Below are 20,053 nucleotides of genomic sequence, written 5' to 3' on the forward strand. Positions count from 1 at the left end.
CCTTAATAAAAATGTAATGTAGGAGTAGGTGGTCTTTTAAGAAAATATTTGTAAACTTGAAGGAATTATTAATTTAATTGAGTTATTTTTGTTTTAATTAAAAGAAGAAGAAGAAGAAGAAGAGAGAGAAAAGAATGAAATCTATCTATCTTCTTATCCAAAGGCTGGGAGGCCAATAGGAGGCATGCCATCTGCTATGATTGGTGGATAAAGGACAAAACAAACAAACAGCCTCATAGAGCAGAGCACATACACTCCTTCTCTTCTCCGCCTATGGCGTCCACGTTGGGCACTTCTTCAATTGCTCTTCTGCCTTCACGCTATTTCTCTTCTTCTTCTTCTTCTTCCAAGCCTTCCGTTCACTCTCTCTCTCTAACCTCAGGTACATTGCTTTGCAAACTCTGTGTTTTTTTGCCTTCAATATGTTGTTGGAGGGAGTACGGCAGACCCCTTTCGTATATGTTATTTTTCTCTGCCAAATTTGTGATTTTGTTTCTCCTTGCGGAGTTTGTAGCTGGAAATGAGTCGTGGGTTCTTGTGGGCATTGTGTGATTGTTAGAATCTAAGTTGAGTGTTTGAGAATTTGCAGGGCAGAGCTATGGGCGGAAGTTTTATGGAGGAATTGGAATCCATGGCATGAAGGGAAGGTCTCAGTTCTCAGTTGCCAGTGTTGCCACTGAAGTTAACTCTGTAGAACAGGTTGGTACGATATTGGGTTTTTGAGGTCTGGATGTTCTTTCGGTGTCTTTATTTGTGTTTTGGATTGCATTAGATGGTTATAATGGCTGTACTCTAGATTAATTGTTGTAAAGATTTCCACTCTTTTGTGGATGTGTGTTGAGTCATTGAGGATTCCAAATGATTTTTAAACAGATTTTGGGATGAAGGCAGACTTTTAGACTGTACTCTGATATTTTTCTTAACTTTAATGACCATGTACTGTGAGTGTAAAATATTTTTGTCAAACAGAAATCATCCATTGTTGATCAATTAGATAGTTACCATAAAAGTTAACAAAGTTAACATTACATTAAATGAATAACAGTATTTACCTGTTAGTGCGTACGTTATTTATTCATTTTTCTTTTTCCTTTAGGATATGGTTTCTGTTACTCTTACACGCATGTGCACTTAGAGTATGGTTGATTGAGTATGGTTGATTGTTGGAAAATTGCAAGGTGAAAATGAGAGGAATAAAGATGAGCTCATACTTGTATGTATACTATGTTGAAATACCTAGCTTATTTATGTTTTTTACTTTCGAAATTAGTGCTAGAGTTCGTGGAAACTAAGGATTGTTTGTGTATGCATTTTACAAGAACCCAACTCAGTAAACTTTTCATATTCAGAATCAGAGTACTGCTGCTAAAGAAAGCCAAAGACCAGTATACCCGTTTGCTGCCATAGTTGGACAGGATGAGATGAAACTCTGTCTTCTCCTTAATGTGATTGATCCTAAGATTGGAGGCGTGATGATTATGGGGGACAGGGGAACAGGGAAATCCACAACGGTTCGATCATTGGTTGATTTACTTCCCGAAATCAAGGTTGTTGCTGGTGACCCCTATAACTCAGACCCGGAAGATCCAGAATTCATGGGTGTTGAAGTGAGAGAGCGTGTACTACAAGGAGAAAATCTTTCTGTGGTATTGACGAAAATTAACATGGTTGATTTGCCATTGGGAGCTACAGAAGATAGAGTGTGCGGAACAATTGACATTGAGAAAGCTTTGACTGAGGGTGTCAAGGCATTTGAGCCTGGACTACTGGCTAAAGCTAATAGGGGAATCCTATATGTTGATGAAGTTAACCTTTTGGATGATCACTTGGTGGACGTGTTGTTGGATTCTGCTGCATCAGGATGGAACACAGTGGAGAGAGAGGGAATTTCTATCTCACATCCTGCACGCTTTATCCTAATTGGCTCGGGCAACCCTGAAGAAGGGGAGCTCCGGCCCCAGCTGTTGGATAGGTTTGGAATGCATGCTCAAGTTGGAACTGTCAGGGATGCTGAGCTGAGAGTTAAGATTGTGGAGGAGAGAGGTCGATTTGACAAGAACCCAAAGGAGTTTCGTGATTCGTACAAAGCTGAGCAAGAGAAGCTCCAAGACCAAATATCCTCAGCAAGGAGTGTTCTTTCTTCTGTTCAAATCGATCAAGATCTCAAGGTGAAAATCTCCAAGGTGTGTGCAGAGTTGAATGTGGATGGACTAAGAGGAGACATTGTAACAAACAGGGCTGCAAAAGCTCTTGCTGCTCTGAAGGGAAGAGACAAAGTAAGTGCAGAGGATATTGCTACTGTTATTCCCAACTGCTTGAGACACCGTCTTAGAAAGGATCCCTTGGAGTCAATAGACTCAGGTTTACTTGTCACTGAGAAATTTTATGAGGTTTTTAGCTGAGAGGCATAGTTATAACACGATCTTTATGCTGCGGTATTCAGCTACTGTTTACATTTTACCTTTCTTTTCCTGAGAGGATTTTCATTGTCCTTAAACACTAGTAAGATTCATGAATTCCTCTTATACTGGAAAATCCGAGTTTGTTAAGTATAAGAGTCATTCACTATTTTGCTACTGTATTTGTAGTCCTTTAACAAGCTAGGGGTTTCCAGACTGTGACTCCTATATTAGCATAAATTTGAAAAAAAATATATTAAAAGTTACTTTTTTTTCTTAAAATATTTTTGGATTCCTTCATATTTTGAGTTTCATTGCAAAGGTTATACATTTTACCTTTTAATTTATGAGAAACACCGAATAAATAATTAGGAAGGTATTTTTGCTTATGCGTTCTCTTAACCTATGTGTTATCGTTTGCCGTTGACTGAAATTCACCAACCGTGCCATATAGACAACTTTTGCATTGAAAATAGGTTGATTCATCACGCACTGCGTCTATAATGCTTTGCATTTGCTCAAGATCTCATAAATGAAATATAAATTTTAAAAAAAATGCTGCCTATGCACTCCAAGCAACTCTTCATATAACATCACGCAGAACCTAAATGAACAGCTTCTGCATTTACTTGATTGATGGACGTGGTTTTACTGAATGAGGCGAGTATAAAATGGGTTTGCTAATAAACTAATTAAAAGCTAGAACTGGTTGCTTCCGTGTTGACTAAAAATCCATGTCTTCAACCCAATTCTATAAATTTTTACAAGAAAATTCTATACATATATATAAGAAGCTCAACACATTCCACAATCCACATTAGTTGCGTGAACAATTTGCTATAATGCAGACTGACGGAACATTGAAAACCAGAAGAAACTACACAAGGGTAACCAACTTTTTCTTTTTTTTCCACTTTATGATATAAACTGAGTAGTCGTCATAAAATACAATTGTCACTGATTTGTAAATACAATTAATTACATATCCAAGTTTCCTTTAGGGTGTGTTCACTTGAGGGTGATCGGAGGTCATCGGGAAAGAGTGATTGAGTGGATTTGAGGATAATTTTTTTGTTGTTTATTTGAGTGAATTTGAAGGTAAACGAGAGTGAATTTTGAAATAAAGTTTGTCAGAATTGATGTAGGATTTAATTTTTATGACAAATTAAAAAAATTTACTTCAAGATTCACTCTCGTTTACCTCCAAATTCACTCAAATAAACAACAAAAAATATTATCTTCAAATTCACTAAATCACTCTCCCCCAATCACTTCCTATCACCTCCAAGTGAACACACCCTTAGTGTGTGTAAGATTAATATCCGAACCATGGTCCAGCTATATGCAAAAATTCACTATGTTTTAGAAAAGCATGCGATGTATATAAACTGGCTAAACATTTCCTAATGAAACATATTATTAAGCACCCATCTAACACACATATCAGTCGCTACTATACGAACCTAAAAGAAGAGACAAGAATAAAAAACAACCGTAATTTCTCCATAAACTAAAATTAACTCACGAGTGAGATAAAAGTTAGATTTCAGAGAAGTTAATACGAAATAACTTCTAAATATTAATTTATTTATGCATAAGTTCATTATTTGGAATTAGAAATATTCTGCAGCATGAGCTTGTCACCTTCAGTCATCCCTCCCCATATTGTAGGCCTCTGTTCTAGAAAATCAGGAAACCGCTGAAGTAAAAGAGTAGCCGTTCCAATTAAGATTGAAGCAGTTATAGCCCATATCACATACTTCTTGTTCCCAACCTCATAATCAAAATAATGCAAAAGATACTTCTCCTCCATCCATTCTCTTTCCTCAGCTCTTCTGTTATCATTCTGCATTCAACCATGATGTCAGAAATTAAGTTCATTTGCCTTTATGGCCCCAAAATTTCAAACCGAAAAAATAAGTATACAAAAGAACAGTCACAGTAGAACAAACCTTGAGGAACATCTCCAATGGAACATCAAATATTTCTTCTACTTCAGCTGAATTTAAAATTGGTGAAAATGCATCCTTGTCGGACAGTACTCCAAGCACAGGTACTATGGTTACACCATACTGTACTTAAAAACTGCTTTGTAAGGGTAATGAATTATGCAAAAATCTAAGGTTCAAAGATATTTTTAATTACTTAAAATAATTAATGTGTGCCTCTAAATCTGGATTATATGTTTGCCAATACTGAAAAAAAAAAAAAAACTAACTAGATTTCTTTATTGGGCACTTGGATAAATTTGAGTATTCAGGAGAAGAAAATAGAATGAATTAAAAATGTAAAGTCTAATCAAATTTCTCACATTAAAACCAACTAACTCATCTCAACTTTTTTAAAAGCTATCTCATCTATTTTTTCGAAAGTACTTACAAATTAATAAAAACTATGCTTTCATGCTTTAAAAAGTCTCAATAATAGAGTCTAATAATTGAAAATATCGCATAGGGTAAAAGTCAACCAAATTGGACATAATTGAAGAAACTTTAACCTTAGTAAGGTCCTTCTGATATTAGCTCGGCAGATAATAATTCGATACAAACGCAAGTCTTAGGGAAGATAGTAGCACTATACTACAAAACAGTAAAATAATAGCATACTCTAGAATTGCAGGACTTAACTCATCTGATTAGGAATCTTGGGTTTAAAGGAAGCAAATTTTTCCCAGAATTAAACCCCTGAATCCAAAAAGGTTGGAACTTGGAGCAGGAAGGTAATTAATAACCTGAATCTAAGAAATGGATAGACACAATTGGATTGAAATATCTACTGATAAACTAGATTCCATGCTTTTGAAACATTTCATTACTCATACGATAGTCACAAATTGTCTCTACACTTAAAAACATTTAATTACATGTCATTTTTAATTTTGCATAGTCCAGAAAGATATTATTTTTAATTTTTGTCCTTTAACTGGCGATTAAAAATGATGTGTGAAGAGTATGATAACCTAAACCATGCAGTGAAAAGATTTCTTCTTGGGCAAGATGCAATGGAAGATGAAGAAAATGAAAAACAGAGAGAAAAATACCCTTGTATGCCAGGGTTGGAGAACAGTAATGACAGAAACGAGAGAAGGGTCCAAGCCAATTTCCTCTTTGGCCTCTCTTAACGCTGTTTGTACATCGTCAGCATCACCTTCTTCCCTCTTGCCACCTGGCAAAGCCACTTCACCTGCTGATATTACAGTGAGGTGAAACTCGAAATGAAATAGAAAAACAGAACAACATCGACTGCAAAGAGTAAGGGAGAGACCGGAGTGGGTTGAGAGAGAGGAAGAGCGTTTGGTGAGGATTACTCGCAGACTTCCATCGCCGCCTTCGAAGACACATATCAGAACCGCCGCTCTCTTCTTCAAAACGATGGGTTTATCCAAAGTGTCGGGGTTCGTCGGCGCTGAATACGAACATTGGATGTGATTGATCAAAGCCTGTAATCTCGATGAAGCTCTCTTTGAACTCATTCTCCTCTTCCCACCCACCTCTGTTTCACAATTACAATAATAACACTTTTTATGATGATAAAAAAAACTGTTCTAACGAAATTAATTAAAAAATATCATTACAATTTATACTACAATTCTAAAAAATTATATATTAAAAAAGTTTAAAAACTAAAATATATTTAACCTTTTAACTCTATGTATATTTTAAATCTTATATTTTAATAGATAAATATTAACAGTTATGGGGATTTTTCAGCAGAAGTATTATCCAAATGCAATCTTCTGAAGTCCCCCATCTTGAACTAAAGTCCATAATGTGATGTCTGTAGAAGTAGTGTAAAAGCTAGAGAGAGAATACACTTAAATGCATATAACCTTTATAGTTATTTACAGATTGTGATAAAATGGGTGATGATGCATGAAAATGACGAGTTAGCAATTCATTCTTATTAGGTGACCCTATTGAATTAATTTGTCATTATATATTTAAAGTTGATATTGATACATTTTAATTTTGTTAATTCTTTTTGCCTTATTTTGATATTGATAGCAATTATGTCATCTAATGTTAATGGAAAGGATGGCATAGAGTAATATATTTTAGGATATAGTTTACATTCCAGTTTAATTAACTTTTTGCGTTTTATAATTATTTTAAATATTATTTATAAACTTTAAATATCATACAATTAACAAAACAAATATAAATGTTAGTTAATTGTATTTTTCGTCATTTTACCTCGAAGGAGATTTATCTAAACCATACAATTTACTTCTATTTTTTTTAAGTTATCTTGTTATTTCGTTTAATGATAAAACTAAATGAAAGGTGAAATACATACCAAATATAAACTTTAAATTAATATGCATCAAATGAAAAATACACCATTTCGTTTACTAATTATAGGTATTAGCTTTAAACTCAGGACATGTGACGTAGTTATAAATTCTTAAATGGTTGTATTTATTTAAAATAATTGTTGATGCATCCTTTGAAGTAAACAATTGTAACTTATTGATAGCATTGTGCAAGTGTTGGGATACATTTAAAGAGTTAATCTTGAAATGTGTAATAGTAGTAGTAGTGATGGGTGAACAATTGTTATAAGAGGTAAATTGAGTTAAATGAGTTGAGGAAGCTTGAATTTAGGATTGTGCTCCATGAAAGCTGGTGGTCGTTGGTACACAACTGATGCTGCCCTTATCAAGATCCCAGCAGTTAAACCCCATATCAGATATTTTTTATGCTCCATTTCGTAGTCAAACAAATGTATCAGATAATTCTCTCCTTTCCATTCCATCTTCTCCTCACTCCTATTTTCATCCTTCAGAAACATTTCTAAAGGTGCATCAAATACAGCTTCTACTTCAGCAGGATTCAGAACAGCTTTGAATGCCTTTTTGTCATGAAGAATGCCAATCACAGGAACCACTCTCATTAGGTACTACAAAAGGAAAAAAAAGAGGTTAACTTTCACTTGCCCCAACAAGTACATGTGTGAAAAAGAGTGTATACCTTAGAGAAAAATGGTTCAAGAACAGTAACGACATCGACAAGTTCAGGGTCCAACCCAATTTCCTCCATTGCCTCTCTCTTTGCCGTGTCCTTATCGTCCTTGTCCCCCTCCTCCGCTTTCCCACCGGGCAAGGCCACTTCACCTGCAAAACAACATGCAATACACACAACCCTCATTTCATTCCCTACTCATTCATTCAAAGATTTCAAACATGTCATCAAAAATTTAAAAGACACTGACATCGAGATCTTTGTTATCACAGCAGAACAACCACATTGCAAATGTAGTTACAATTATATGATAGTAATCTATCATTTTTTTTTTTAAAAAAAAAAAGGACAAAGCACTTGTATGAAATTGAACTGACCCGAGTAAGTGGAGAGCATGGAAGAGCGCTTGGTGAGTACCACTCTGAGATCCCCAGCATCTCCTTCAAAGATGCAGATCAAAACAGCAGCTCTCTTGTATCTGAATTTTTCTGTGTTTTGAGCCATTGAGGTGGTTGATTCTGAGTAACTCACTTCTGAGACAACCTTGTCTTCCATGATGTCATCCAAGATGTCTTCAGGGAATATTGGGGGCTTGTAAAGGCGGAGCCTTTGCGCCAAGTCCAGAAGCCTCTTTGATCCTCCATTGGAGTTTGAACAATCCATGAACTTGGGAGAGAAAAACTATCTTCTCACAATACAAGTCATGAGTGGTAATATAAGGCCATACTACAAATATATCATGTTGTAGTGATATTTGAACTTGTAGAAGTTAATGAAAATGGGGTAGATGGTAGAATGGTATAGGTTCTATGATTGAATGACGTGTAGGAATACCTGTTTTTGGCAACAAATATTAATGTCCTTGAAACCATATGAGTGGCTTCATCTTTCTGGTCCTACTCCTACCACATTAACCATCTTCATTCTTTATCTCTAACAACCAACATTGAATAACTTGTCTCTCCAGTTTCCTGTCAAAAATACAGCTTCACAGGTTTATGTTTATGTTTATGTTCTCCTGCACTTATTGGGAACGCCCATCCAATGCATATATCTCACACCGCGACATGTTTCTATATTTAACATACTTATACGGTTATCGTAGCTTTATTATATATAAAGGCTTTGAAAGATTAGACACTTCACTGACCTGTATTAGATACTGATATATTTTGGCTTTAAAACAATGATTATTTTATAAAGTTCTGTCAGATTTTGTATTAAGATGTATTTAGCAGTGTGAACATTAAATACAGAAATACGTCTGGCATCTAACGTCTGGCATCTAATACAGAAATACGTAATGAGGCAACAAGGAGTTAAAGCAAGTGCAATTTTTGAGGAAGAAAGTATGTGTGAAAGTATCTTAAGCTTGGCCCTTTTCAGCCAATGAAAGATCAGAAATGGAAAAATGTTTAATGCAATGAATTGACAGGTGGTGAAGGAATTTGAAATGTAGTGAATATTTATTGGTCTGTTTGGTATTAAGATTATATTCTGAGTCCATATCCAAAATGCCGGTTTTTAATGCAGATCTCTCAGAATTCCATTTCATTATTTTACCACTTATCCAAATTTAATTTAATCACTAATTATTTTTATTGTACAGTGTGTCAGTGTTTCAACAATTGAACCACTAAATTAAATGGGATTCCATTCTTTAAATAGGAAATGTGTGGTTGGAAGAACTTCTTTATTTCAATTTGCTTTTTGCTTGGACACATTTTGTCTAAGTACTTAATGAGAACGGTTACAAGATATATATAAATTAAACTTAATTTCATGTATTTAAATAATTTTTTTTAAAGAAGTTAAACAAGAGAAGTGTTTATAAGAAAATTGTTTCACTTTTTATTTTCGTCTTTTGATAAAAGAATTAGGATCTTTGTTCTGTGTGAATTTTTGTTTAGAAACCTCCGACATTAATGGAAGATCAAAGATACGATGAAAATATTGTAAGAAAGATGTTGTGGGTGGTAGAAGTAAAAATGAAACCTCAATTTTATTTCATCATTAGAAAAGATGTGGAAAAAAGAAAAACAAAGTCAATTTCATATGGGAATGTGTGTTGGTTGAAAATTAACAAGTTGTGATGGAAGGTTAAGTATTGAGACGAATAATTTAAAATAATATTTTTTTCATATCTAATATATATTAATGTCTGTAGGTTTTACTCTTTATATTTTAATTTAACCATGTAGAAAATGTTATGTAATTTTATAAAATGTATTTTCTTAAAATAATTTTGACGAGCTTTCAATTGTTTTTTAAATTGTTTTTCTATAATGTTAAATGACAAACTTAGATACCTATGTGTATATTTTTAAAATTATAAAATGAAACTTGGATGAAGAACCACAAAAAGTGAGTTAAACTCTACATAAAATATACTACCACGTGAGTATATGGGATTATACTAATTACAGATATTTTAAGTAAGCAATATATATTTGTAGTGAAAAAAAAAAGTTATAAATTTTTTTGAGTTAAATATGTTTGAAGTGCTTAACTTTAATATAAAATTAAAATTTATTCATATTTTAAATTTTGATACATTTTAACACACAAACTTAAAAAATAATAATCATCTTTATTTAATAATAATATTTTTTTTTTACTAAATGATGTTTTAAACTAACATTTGAGTTAAAATATTAAATATTGTAAATATATTAAACCTCAATATAAAATGTCTACATTAAATAAATTTAACAAGATTGGATTATGAGAACTAATAATTGTATTAAATTTATTTTAATTTTACATTGAAGTTTAAAAATTAGAAACACACTTTACTCAAATACTTTAGATTAATTTGTTTTTAATCAGAAATTACAATCATTAATTAATTTGTCACCGTGAGTAGTTATTTTAATTTGAATTAACCTTTGAATTCAACTGTCATTTTGATTTGTTTCTCTTGTTTTAATTTTGTTTAATTAGTAATAATTTTAAAAATAAGATGTAGAGTCTATTTGAAAGAATGATATTACTTTAAGCTACTCTACTTGTGTTTTTTTGTGTATATGAAAACCAAATTAACTTCATTGTATTTGTTGTTATAAAAACAACTCATAAATAAAAACAACTATAAAATTTATTTATAAAAAAATATTATTTTTAATATAAATTCATAAACATAAGTTATTTAAAAATATATATTAAACGTGAATTCCTAAATTAAAATAATATTTTTCATTCACAAACTCGTGACATACCACTGGATTGAAACAGAAAAAAACCTTTCGGAGGGGAGAAGGTTTACTGGGCCCTAGGCTATTGCCTGCTCGGCCCTATGGTTCTAAGATTAGCTTAAGTCTTTTCTATTTTTTTTCATTATTTTATAAAACAACCAATTTAATCTATAATTTTGAAAATTGAGTATTTTATGTAAAGTTTATATTAAATCTTATTTCTTTTAAAAATAAATTTGACATACCACTGGAGTTGAGTACTTTATCCAAAATATAATTGAAATCGTTTTAATTAAAAAAAATGACAATTTAAATAATTATATTTTTCATGCATTTTAAACTCTAAAAAGATTGAAAATTTTCCATATAAACACTAAACTTTGTTCGGATTGAAAGAGTGACTCCTACAAAATAATTATAATAAATAATCATATTTGACAGTGAGATTAATATATTTTACGGATAGGGATACTTTTTAGAGTGTTTTAAGAAAAAGAAACATTTAAGAGTGGTTTGAGAGAAGATTATTGGTAAGATTGAGTGAGGAAGTAGGTGATGAGAATTATCAACCATAATTAATTGATCACCTTCGCCTACTACAGCTAATTAGGTATACTCTTTCCAACCACCACTATCATGGAGGAGTTCTTCTGCAATTATTTTCGACCCTCCATTATTACTATATCTCTTTTTCATTTTATTTTAAACTAAGGCTTAAACTCTTCCTTGGTCCTAATATTTATGTGAAAATTTCAGTTCGGTTCTCAAGTTTTGAAATGTCTCAATTGAGTCATAATTTTTGTAAAATTGCACACATTTTATCCCAGCCGTTAACTGATCTCAAACGGCGTTAAGTTTAGCTCACGTGGTATGCTGACGTGTTGGCTTAATCCCTTCTTGGTCCTCGTCCTCGTATTTGTGTGAAAATCTCAATTCGGTCCTCAAGTTTTGAACTGTCTCAATTGGGTCATAATTCTTGTAAAAATGCATACATTTTACCTCAATCGTTAATTGATCTCAAACCGCGTTAAATTTAGCTGAAGTGGTAGCCAGAGGACATGCTGACGTGTATTATTTAATTATATGAATTATTTTTTAAAATAAGCAGTGTTTCACGTGACACAGTGCCTATTATTTAGTTTATTTGAATTAGGGATTTTATTCATCTCTCTGAGAATCAGGGATTTTACACAGATTATCTCGTCGGCTCAAAAAATAAAGTCACCGGAAAACTCGCGTAACTAGTACAATCAGTCTCACAGTCTTTTCTGCAAATGAACCAACTTGGTAACCTATAGGTTCATCACCAGCCTTTAAGCTATTTATTCCACTGATATCAGAAGATAATTGTTGCACAGTGAGATCAGTAAGCGATTGGGGTAAAATGTGTGCAATTTTAGTCATATTACAATCTTAAAGATTAATGTTTTCTTAACTATGGTGTGCTAATGTAAAGCAACTAATCCCTACAAACAAAATTAGAAGTAATGTTTGGTGGACTTACATATTAGCAAATTTTAATTTCCTAATCTCTATTTAATATTATTGTTTCAAAAATATTTTTATGTTCAAACCTAATCACCATTCTCAATGTTTGAGATTAATTTATTAAAGGTACCACCTTATTGAACAAAAACAATAATATTCATAATCAATGTTATAATGAATGTGAAAACATTTGATCTTGCTTATAATTGAGTTCGGTAGTAATATAGCATTGGAAAGGATTGTAAGTATTATGGTAAAAATATAAGATGTGTATGTGTGTATTAGTTTTGTAACATACAAGTATAAATGGAACAGAAACAGTAACAAGTTGCATAAGCCATATGAAAATGGTAATTATAAAACAAGCGGAATACAAACAGCATGATCACATATATTGAAAATTTTCTATAACAACATAAAAGGAAAAAGAATAGATATATCGTTCTATCTACAATCTGTCTCTTGGTTGAATATACAAGATTGAAAAGAAGAAAATAAACAGAAGCAATCAACAAATCACACCCACAACAGGTCTGTTGACACATTCTCTGCAGTGGTTTGAATTTCTGTCACACTCGTATGCACAATTGGAAGCAATCCAATAAATAAATAAGTTGGCTTTCTTGTTTACCTTTTATGGATTGTAACCAATTTAAAATCAATTTGACTCAGTTCCACTCAAGTTATCAAAACAGCTTGATACTTAAAAATTGTGCTCTATCTTTGCCACCATGTCGAGAACAAATTGCTCATTCATTGCACTTCTTGAACCACAGTTTTCTCGGCAGTCGGTGGATAAGACAATCTCCTAGCTTTTGAATTGCCTTTTGCATTGGAAGAAGGAGGAGTCCCTTTTGCAATGGCTAAAGAAGGTTTAACTGGTACAGGAGTTTTTGGTGGTGTGTTCTTATCCTTCTGAACCTTACTTGGCTGCTTATGGTGAGTTTTCTCTGGGGTGACAGATAAGCCAGAGATGCGGCTTTCCCAAGGCCGAGCAGCAACCCACCGTTCCTTCCAGCTCCAACCCCAATTAGCCTTGCTAAGTTCATAACTACCTAGCAGTTGGCTCTGACTAGAGTTGGCCCTCCACTGATATATGATTCATAGTATACGCATTTCATTATCAGCTGGATAAGGGAAAGAAAGATATTGAGACATTCCTAAGACTCACAAACCTACCTGATGGGAAAAGGCATATGCCATGGCTCTTTCGCGTTTAACTGCCGCTTCTTCCCTCTGATGTATCTTTCCAAGGATTTCCTCCATGGTTGCAGAACCACCAGACCATTCAACCTGTAATTTATGCTATCTAGTGCTCAGAACAAGACTAACTGGATTAAGTTCAAAGAATATTATGTATCTAGTGAAATATTTTGCCAGTGTAAACTTGATAGTAATGTTAAGTAATGTTCTATAAACATTTCATAATGCAATTTAACTCAAAGCAAAAAAGTGTATACAGAAGGCAACACTCCAGAAAGAGAAAATGTTTCCCAGAAAAGTAGAGACACAACTAATAATTTCTCAGCACTATAAAATAATCGAGCTAGCTAAAATACGTCAATAGGCTCTTCATCAAATAAACAGATAAAAATTCAGTTTCAGTTAGTGGTAGCATTGGAAGTAGATATGACGACATTTTTTAACCAATATGATGTGAGAGTTGACAGGTAACTTTTCACTTAAACATGGTGTTAGAAGATCGATCTAAGCTCTGTGGCTACGAGAAAACTTAAAGTTCACAAAAATGGCCTTTTTTAAAAAAAAAAAAATGAAGATTGGAACAAACTTAAGAAAATGACGGCAAGCTAAAGATTACCTCCAGATCATGAAGCTTTGCTTCCAGTTTTAGTTGAGACTCTAGTTTCTTCCTCCTGATCCTGTCTTCTGTTACCATACATATTCGACGATCTCTGATCTCGGCTTGAATCTTGCTCCATGAGTGAAGGTATGTTATAGCTGTACTGGCTTGCTTTTTAACAGAGAAACCCTCTGTTAAGATCTTCAGTTTTGAAAATCCTTTCACGCGCCGTAAAGCCTTTCTAGCCTGGACAGTTTAAAAGTCAGAGTTGCAAAATAAACACCAGTCAAAGATACTAACACATGTTTGAAATATAGTCACAAACCTACATCTGAAATACTATAATAATAATCATCAGCAAGCATATTAAGACAAGAATCATCAAGAGTTGATTTTAAGAGGATAGTAAAAAATTTACCAATTCATGTTTGTTTTGAAGAATTATATCATGCAGTTATATTTAATGAAAAGGAAAAAGGAGTCAAGACACAGACAAAATGTCACTCTTTGCTCATAAACAATAGGAGAATCTACAAAATCCAATTTGCACGTAACAATATGAAAAAGAATAAATCTCCGAAGTAACACACATTTTAGTTTTTGTGAAAGCGTGAAAAAAGGGTCCATCGAATCCTTGCCATCCTAACGTATTAATTAAATTCTTTAGCACTTAATTTATAAAATTAAGAACCCAGCAGATTTATTTTATTCACATCATGCAATGCAGTAGATATAGCTTGAATGATACCACTAGTGTGTGCAATCATTGTGATTTAATTCCAGAGTATTATGTACACTCTGCAATTTTTTTGTTCTTCTGTAAACAAAAACTCAGTAATCATACATCCCTCTGATGTTTTCAGAAATCTGGCATACATGAAATACAATAATGGTACAGTAGTACATAAGCATCGACAATGGAAAAAAGAAACAATATATACAGAAGTATGATTACTAAAGATGCTCAATAAAACAAAAAATCAGACTAGAGTTATCATGTACATATACTATAAAAGAACCTCTGCAAATTTTTCAACTGAACAAACCTTATAAGCTCGGAATGCAGTCTGGATCCTTGTTGCAGCAATAGTTTCAACTGACACCCCAGGTGAGACAAGGTTTTCACTTTTAATACCATTTGCTAAATCACTAGACTCTTTCCCGGTATAATTGTTTGACTTTGATGCATTTAGTTTCTCTTGAGCTAAGATACCCTGGCCAAATATGTGGGCAGACAGATAGAAATATTCTGGTTACAATGGTTCATGGAAAATATCTTGAAATACTTGATAACAAAAATGGAATTTCTGCAGCCTAACGTAAACAAAGCAATTAAGTTTTCGTAAACAACATTACTGTACATCATATGCATGATCATTCCAAACTCCGATAAAATACTGTTTAAAAAATAACCACATCAACTTGGAGGTGTGTGAATTGCAGTCAGAAATATTGAATAACCTTATAGTTTATAGAAGGCTTCTAAACTAACTAATTTATAGCAACGAAGTACTAGACAATATGCTACTTAAGATTCATTTTCGTAACAACTAAATGATAATAATATGTTATTTTCATAAGCACTCCTAAAGAGTTAAACTTATACAAGTACTTGTATAAAAATAAATCCAAATAAGTAGTAAATAAGTTCTTCCAAATAGACCCCAAGTCTGGGTTTAGAGCCAACTTACTACAGTTTTTTCCTTAATGAAATGAGAACTGCAATTACAAAAAGGCTTATCTCTATATCATGCGGTAAATAATTTAAGATAAAGGGGCATCAAAACTCAAATTAATTCAATAGTTAATGAAACTAATGGAGATACAGAGGTTTAAAATCAACATATTGACATTCTGCAATATAATCCCTACAAGGATTAGAAAAAAAGACTACAAGTGATAGGAAGTACATTGTACCTTTGCTTTCTTTGATCTGCCTTGTTTTGATTTTCTTAAGCTAATTATTGTCTTAAACCAATAGCCTGAACCCATTCTTGATGTGAAGTAACTTATTTCAAAATAGGATAAGCCCTGGGAATATATCAAACATTAGCATCTTATCTCACCCTCCATTAATACACATTTAGCATGTTGTTCTTAATTATAAGAGATTCCCACAAAACAAACCCGACTAAGAAGATAAACGAAGGCTTTATACAGTTAGACACTTAGACTTCTAAACATTAGCATGATAAGGGAATTTCGCATGTACGTTGTTTGTAATAAAGTCCAATGCATATATTATATTAAACCAATGAAAGATTACAAATATAGCATAGAATGGATCGGAACGGAAATCACACTATGATCAGAAAAAGCTTACACACAATTCCAGACACTACAAAAAGAAAGCAGTAAATTGAACATATTGAATCTAAATGTAATGGAAATATAAGACAATGCTGTACGAATTGACAAAAAAACAAAAAAAAAGAACTCATTTTTGCATTCCCAGAAATAATACCAGCCATGTCAGCGAAACTTACAAGAGAAATAAAAATAAACTGATAATGTGATATACCAAAAACAGCACATAAAAAACATAGATCAAGAACTCAACCTCTGGAAAACCAACGGGGAATATGTCCAAAATGAACATTGAAATGGGTTTCCCAGCATGACAAAAAAAGAAACAAGAATGCAAGTGGGGCGAGAATGACAGACGTACCAGAGAAGTTCGACAGGAGACCCCTTTTGTTTCCTGAACTGGCAAGGGAGCAATGGGGGTTGGGGAAAATGATATATTAGTGTAGAAGTAAAGAGGAAGAAAAGGAGAAAAAGAAGAGAGAGAGAGGGAGCAAAAGAATAAAAGGTGGGTGTGAAATGTGGATTGCCATGGCCCAATACCAGCTTTAATTCTCTCATAACGTACAAGGTGAGTGAAAGATGAATGTAAGTCCAAAAATGAAATAAATATAAAAAAGGAAAAGACTTTATGTATGTGAAAGCGACTACCGACGAATACATGAAGATGATGAGGTGAGGGTAGTCTTGCGCTATTGCCCTAGACAGGTCCACACAGATATTATCGTAATATGGCATACATAGTTGGTTGGATTTTTGGAGAACTCGACAATGAATCCTAAAATGACACCACAACAAATTCTCCAATGTTTTCATCTTCACGCTTTGCTTTCTTCCCTCTTTCATTCAATTTGTTTTATTACAATTATTTTATCCAGCTATACATATATATATATATATATATCAAATAAATATTCAGGAATTCGCTCGTACTACTCGGTGGGATTTATTTTATATTATTGAAGATTATTAGTATATGTATATATGGTAACGGCAAAACAGATAGACAAGAGAGAATTGTTGTGGGATCATCTGGTACAGGCAAGTCTATTAGATCCTTAAATTAAGGCTCCAACGTGGAAGGTTGGCGGCCGTTGGTGAAAAATCAACTCATGCCAGATAGGAACCAAAATTAAAAAATAAAAAAACATAAAAAGAAAAAACTGGTCCCGGCGAGGCTCGAACTCGCGACCTCCGGCTCATAAGACCAGCGCTCTAACCAACTGAGCTACGGGACCACTTTTATTAACTTGTTTTACAAAATAATATTCACAATTAATTAATGTTATCGAATTTTGTTTATTGTGGTTCAAGTCACAATTTTATTTGAAATTTAAGGTCTCGTACTTGGTTCATGTTTTTACTCAAAACTTATATTCTACAATATAAATTTTATACAATTATTTACATTATTATTTGTTACTTATTCTTGTTAATTATGTTCATATGCAAGTATATTTTTAAAAACACTTTAGTGAGGATGAAAAAAAATATTATTACTGAAAGATATAAATTTTAGTCAAACAAATATTGTTTAAATGTGTTTTATTTAAACTTGTGATAAAAAATAATTACATTTGTGAATAAATAAAATGGCATTTGATGAATATTATATTCATACCTACTTTCGTTCTGGTTGGAAATTGGAGCATTAGGACAAACACTTGTAATGACTTAATGGTGATACTATTAATTTTTTTCAACTTAGAATACTTTATGCACTATTTTCTTAATGGTTATCTATTATATACCTCTCACTTTGAAATTTCTTTGTTTTCTACATTGCTTAAGTGGCCCTAGAAACAGACATCACATTACACCCTTTATCCAAATTTTTTTTTTCTCATGCTACTCTACCATTAATTAACTTCAGTTTTAAATATAACAAATCCTCATCATTTCACATCTTTCTATTAGAAAATATGATATTTGTCTTTTTATCCTTTTCTGTCCAATTAAGTTTCTTTATTTATTTTTTAAATCAAGCAAATGTGGTTTTATGGTTGTCTTCTCTGTTTTTCACAATCTATCTAAACTTAATACAAATTAAATTATTTTATATACTTTTCTAATTCAATTTATCTCTTATATTTAAGAATAATCATACACAAACACAATTTTTTTATCATTTGACATTAGTTTTTTTTTCTTTATTTTTTTGTACAAATACAAAAATTATTTTTATGATTATTTTATCTCAATAATACATTTCAAAAGAATGCTACTATGTCTTAGTATACTGTTACTCTGTATTTAATTATACTTTTTCTACGCGTGATCGATACTTGAACTGAATTGTTCATTTTAATTATCATAATTTGGCATTCTAAGTTCGAATTATTTCCATTGAATTCTGATGAGTTTCCAATCATTAAAAGTTGCGTGTCTATAAAATCTATTTTAATTATGGTTAGAACATATAATTTAAAATAAATAGAGAATTTCATTTTTTTTAAAGTGAGTCGTTGACTAAATTAGATGAAGTTATTACTTTTCTTGTTTTAAGTAGAGTTTTTTTTTTCTTCCAAGTTACTTAATATATTTTTGAATGTGTAACAACTTGCCATGTCTTACTGATAATCTAATTTATGATCTTAATTTAAATTAAATTTTACTATTTAATTAAGATTTAGCTCACCTAATTTTCATTAGAGGACAACTATTAAGGTTGACCATTATTTTAATAGGAACACTCAGATATATCAGTTTTTCTTTTTCTTTTTTGAAGTGAAGAATAATTCAAAAAGTAAATAAATTTCTTGATTGAAATTTAGTGTGTAATGTAGTTAGAAGTCTAGAGTTGTCCCTATAGACCAATTAGTCGAAACAACGAAGAAAACAATTTGTTGTGGCAAAGTCAATACGATTGACGGAGACAGATTTAAAATTCAAAGGAAATGGTTGCAGTTTTCGTGTTTCGAAATTTCTTTTTCCTCAGCAATAATTTCATTTGAAGCCGTGGAATTAATGTGTTCCGTATAAACAGCATCACAATTAACCCAAACCATATCATTGAAATCAAAGAAGCATGGGTTCCAAAGACAAGCATGACGACGACGAATCGCTTAGTACAGGCCTAAAGGTGATGCTAGCAGCAGCTATCTCTTTATTTGCTGTGATTTCAATAATCATCATCGTCCATTTTAGTGTCAAATATTTCATCAGACGGCAACAAAGGAGACGCCAAAACGAGCTTCTTCACCAGATCACCACTCAGATTGCACCGATTGATGTGAGTTCTGTGGAGCCACGGAACCCTGGACTTCAAACTTCCATCATAGCATCTCTGCCTAAAGTTTTGTACAACCAAACGGAACAGTTCAAGCAAGGTGAAGTGATAGAGTGTTCGGTTTGCCTGGCCACCGTTATGGAGGATGCAATGACTAGAGTGCTACCAAATTGTAAGCACATTTTTCATGTTGGTTGTGTTGATAAATGGTTTAATTCTAACACCACGTGCCCAATTTGCCGCACTGTGGTTGACCCGAAGGTGTCACCGGAAGAAGAACATGTCCAACCCACAGCACCACCTGTTGTGGGTTTGAGAATAGGATCTTTCCATAGGATGGTTAGTAACAGTTATGATGAATCTACTATAGATATAGCAAGACACTGAATTAACTACTTCCTTCTATTCTTATTTTCTAATATATCTATCTTGCTTGTTAATGGGGTGTTGGATTCTTTATCTATCTCTTATTTCTATGTATTTCTGTTTATTGTTTGAGGGTAAACTATATAAATAATGCTATTTTACGTTTGATAGGTTAGTCCTATTTTAACTGTTTCTGGGAGTATAAATTACATTATGTTTTCAATTGTTTTAGTCATGTGTATGAGATTATTTTGTTAATAGCAAAATCGGCACTAGAAAAAACCTTGAGGTGTACATAAAGATTTCAAATT

General features: G+C 32.6%; 5 protein-coding genes and 1 non-coding gene across 8 annotated transcripts; 2 read left to right on the forward strand and 4 right to left on the reverse strand.

Annotated features, from left to right (window-relative positions):
• Positions 1–173: 173 nt before the first annotated feature.
• Positions 174–2,665, forward strand: LOC106776119 (magnesium-chelatase subunit ChlI, chloroplastic). Its single transcript, XM_014663449.2, has 3 exons — positions 174–382; positions 590–699; positions 1,350–2,665. Exons 1-3 carry the CDS (start codon positions 274–276, stop codon positions 2,400–2,402), a joined length of 1,272 nt encoding a protein of 423 aa, XP_014518935.1. The 5' UTR covers positions 174–273; the 3' UTR covers positions 2,403–2,665.
• Positions 2,666–3,798: 1,133 nt separating this feature from the next.
• Positions 3,799–5,910, reverse strand: LOC106775385 (nudix hydrolase 15, mitochondrial). Of its 2 annotated transcripts, none has more exons than XM_014662503.2 (4): positions 5,664–5,910; positions 5,440–5,585; positions 4,352–4,471; positions 3,799–4,245 (listed from the first exon to the last, which is right to left on the reverse strand). In XM_014662503.2, exons 1-4 carry the CDS (start codon positions 5,869–5,871, stop codon positions 4,003–4,005), a joined length of 717 nt encoding a protein of 238 aa, XP_014517989.1. In that variant the 5' UTR covers positions 5,872–5,910; the 3' UTR covers positions 3,799–4,002. The 2 variants fall into 2 exon arrangements, with proteins under 2 accessions (XP_014517989.1, XP_014517990.1); XM_014662504.2 differs by having other exon boundaries at positions 5,440–5,582; positions 5,664–5,908.
• Positions 5,911–6,792: 882 nt separating this feature from the next.
• Positions 6,793–8,098, reverse strand: LOC106775527 (nudix hydrolase 15, mitochondrial). The gene is made up of 3 exons (XM_014662670.2): positions 7,738–8,098; positions 7,370–7,512; positions 6,793–7,298 (listed from the first exon to the last, which is right to left on the reverse strand). Exons 1-3 carry the CDS (start codon positions 8,021–8,023, stop codon positions 6,975–6,977), a joined length of 753 nt encoding a protein of 250 aa, XP_014518156.1. The 5' UTR covers positions 8,024–8,098; the 3' UTR covers positions 6,793–6,974.
• Positions 8,099–12,410: 4,312 nt separating this feature from the next.
• LOC106775096 (protein IQ-DOMAIN 1) lies at positions 12,411–16,864 on the reverse strand. 2 transcript variants are annotated; one of them, XM_014662141.2, is made up of 6 exons: positions 16,512–16,864; positions 15,761–15,874; positions 14,890–15,057; positions 13,862–14,089; positions 13,222–13,335; positions 12,411–13,131 (listed from the first exon to the last, which is right to left on the reverse strand). In XM_014662141.2, exons 2-6 carry the CDS (start codon positions 15,833–15,835, stop codon positions 12,796–12,798), a joined length of 921 nt encoding a protein of 306 aa, XP_014517627.1. In that variant the 5' UTR covers positions 15,836–15,874; positions 16,512–16,864; the 3' UTR covers positions 12,411–12,795. The 2 variants fall into 2 exon arrangements, with proteins under 2 accessions (XP_014517627.1, XP_014517626.1); XM_014662140.2 differs by lacking the exon at positions 16,512–16,864 and adding an exon at positions 16,404–16,498.
• Positions 16,865–17,311: 447 nt separating this feature from the next.
• TRNAI-UAU lies at positions 17,312–17,385 on the reverse strand. Its single transcript has one exon. It is a non-coding gene; the product is annotated as a tRNA-Ile (tRNA).
• A 1,790-nt stretch (positions 17,386–19,175) lies between these two features.
• On the forward strand, positions 19,176–19,763 carry LOC106774957 (RING-H2 finger protein ATL5-like). Its single transcript, XM_014661980.1, has one exon. The coding sequence runs from the start codon at positions 19,176–19,178 to the stop codon at positions 19,761–19,763; it is 588 nt and encodes a 195-aa protein (XP_014517466.1).
• Positions 19,764–20,053: the final 290 nt, after the last annotated feature.

Source organism: Vigna radiata, chromosome 10 (genome assembly GCF_000741045.1).
Source record: "Vigna radiata var. radiata cultivar VC1973A chromosome 10, Vradiata_ver6, whole genome shotgun sequence".
Lineage (NCBI taxonomy): Eukaryota > Viridiplantae > Streptophyta > Magnoliopsida > Fabales > Fabaceae > Vigna > Vigna radiata.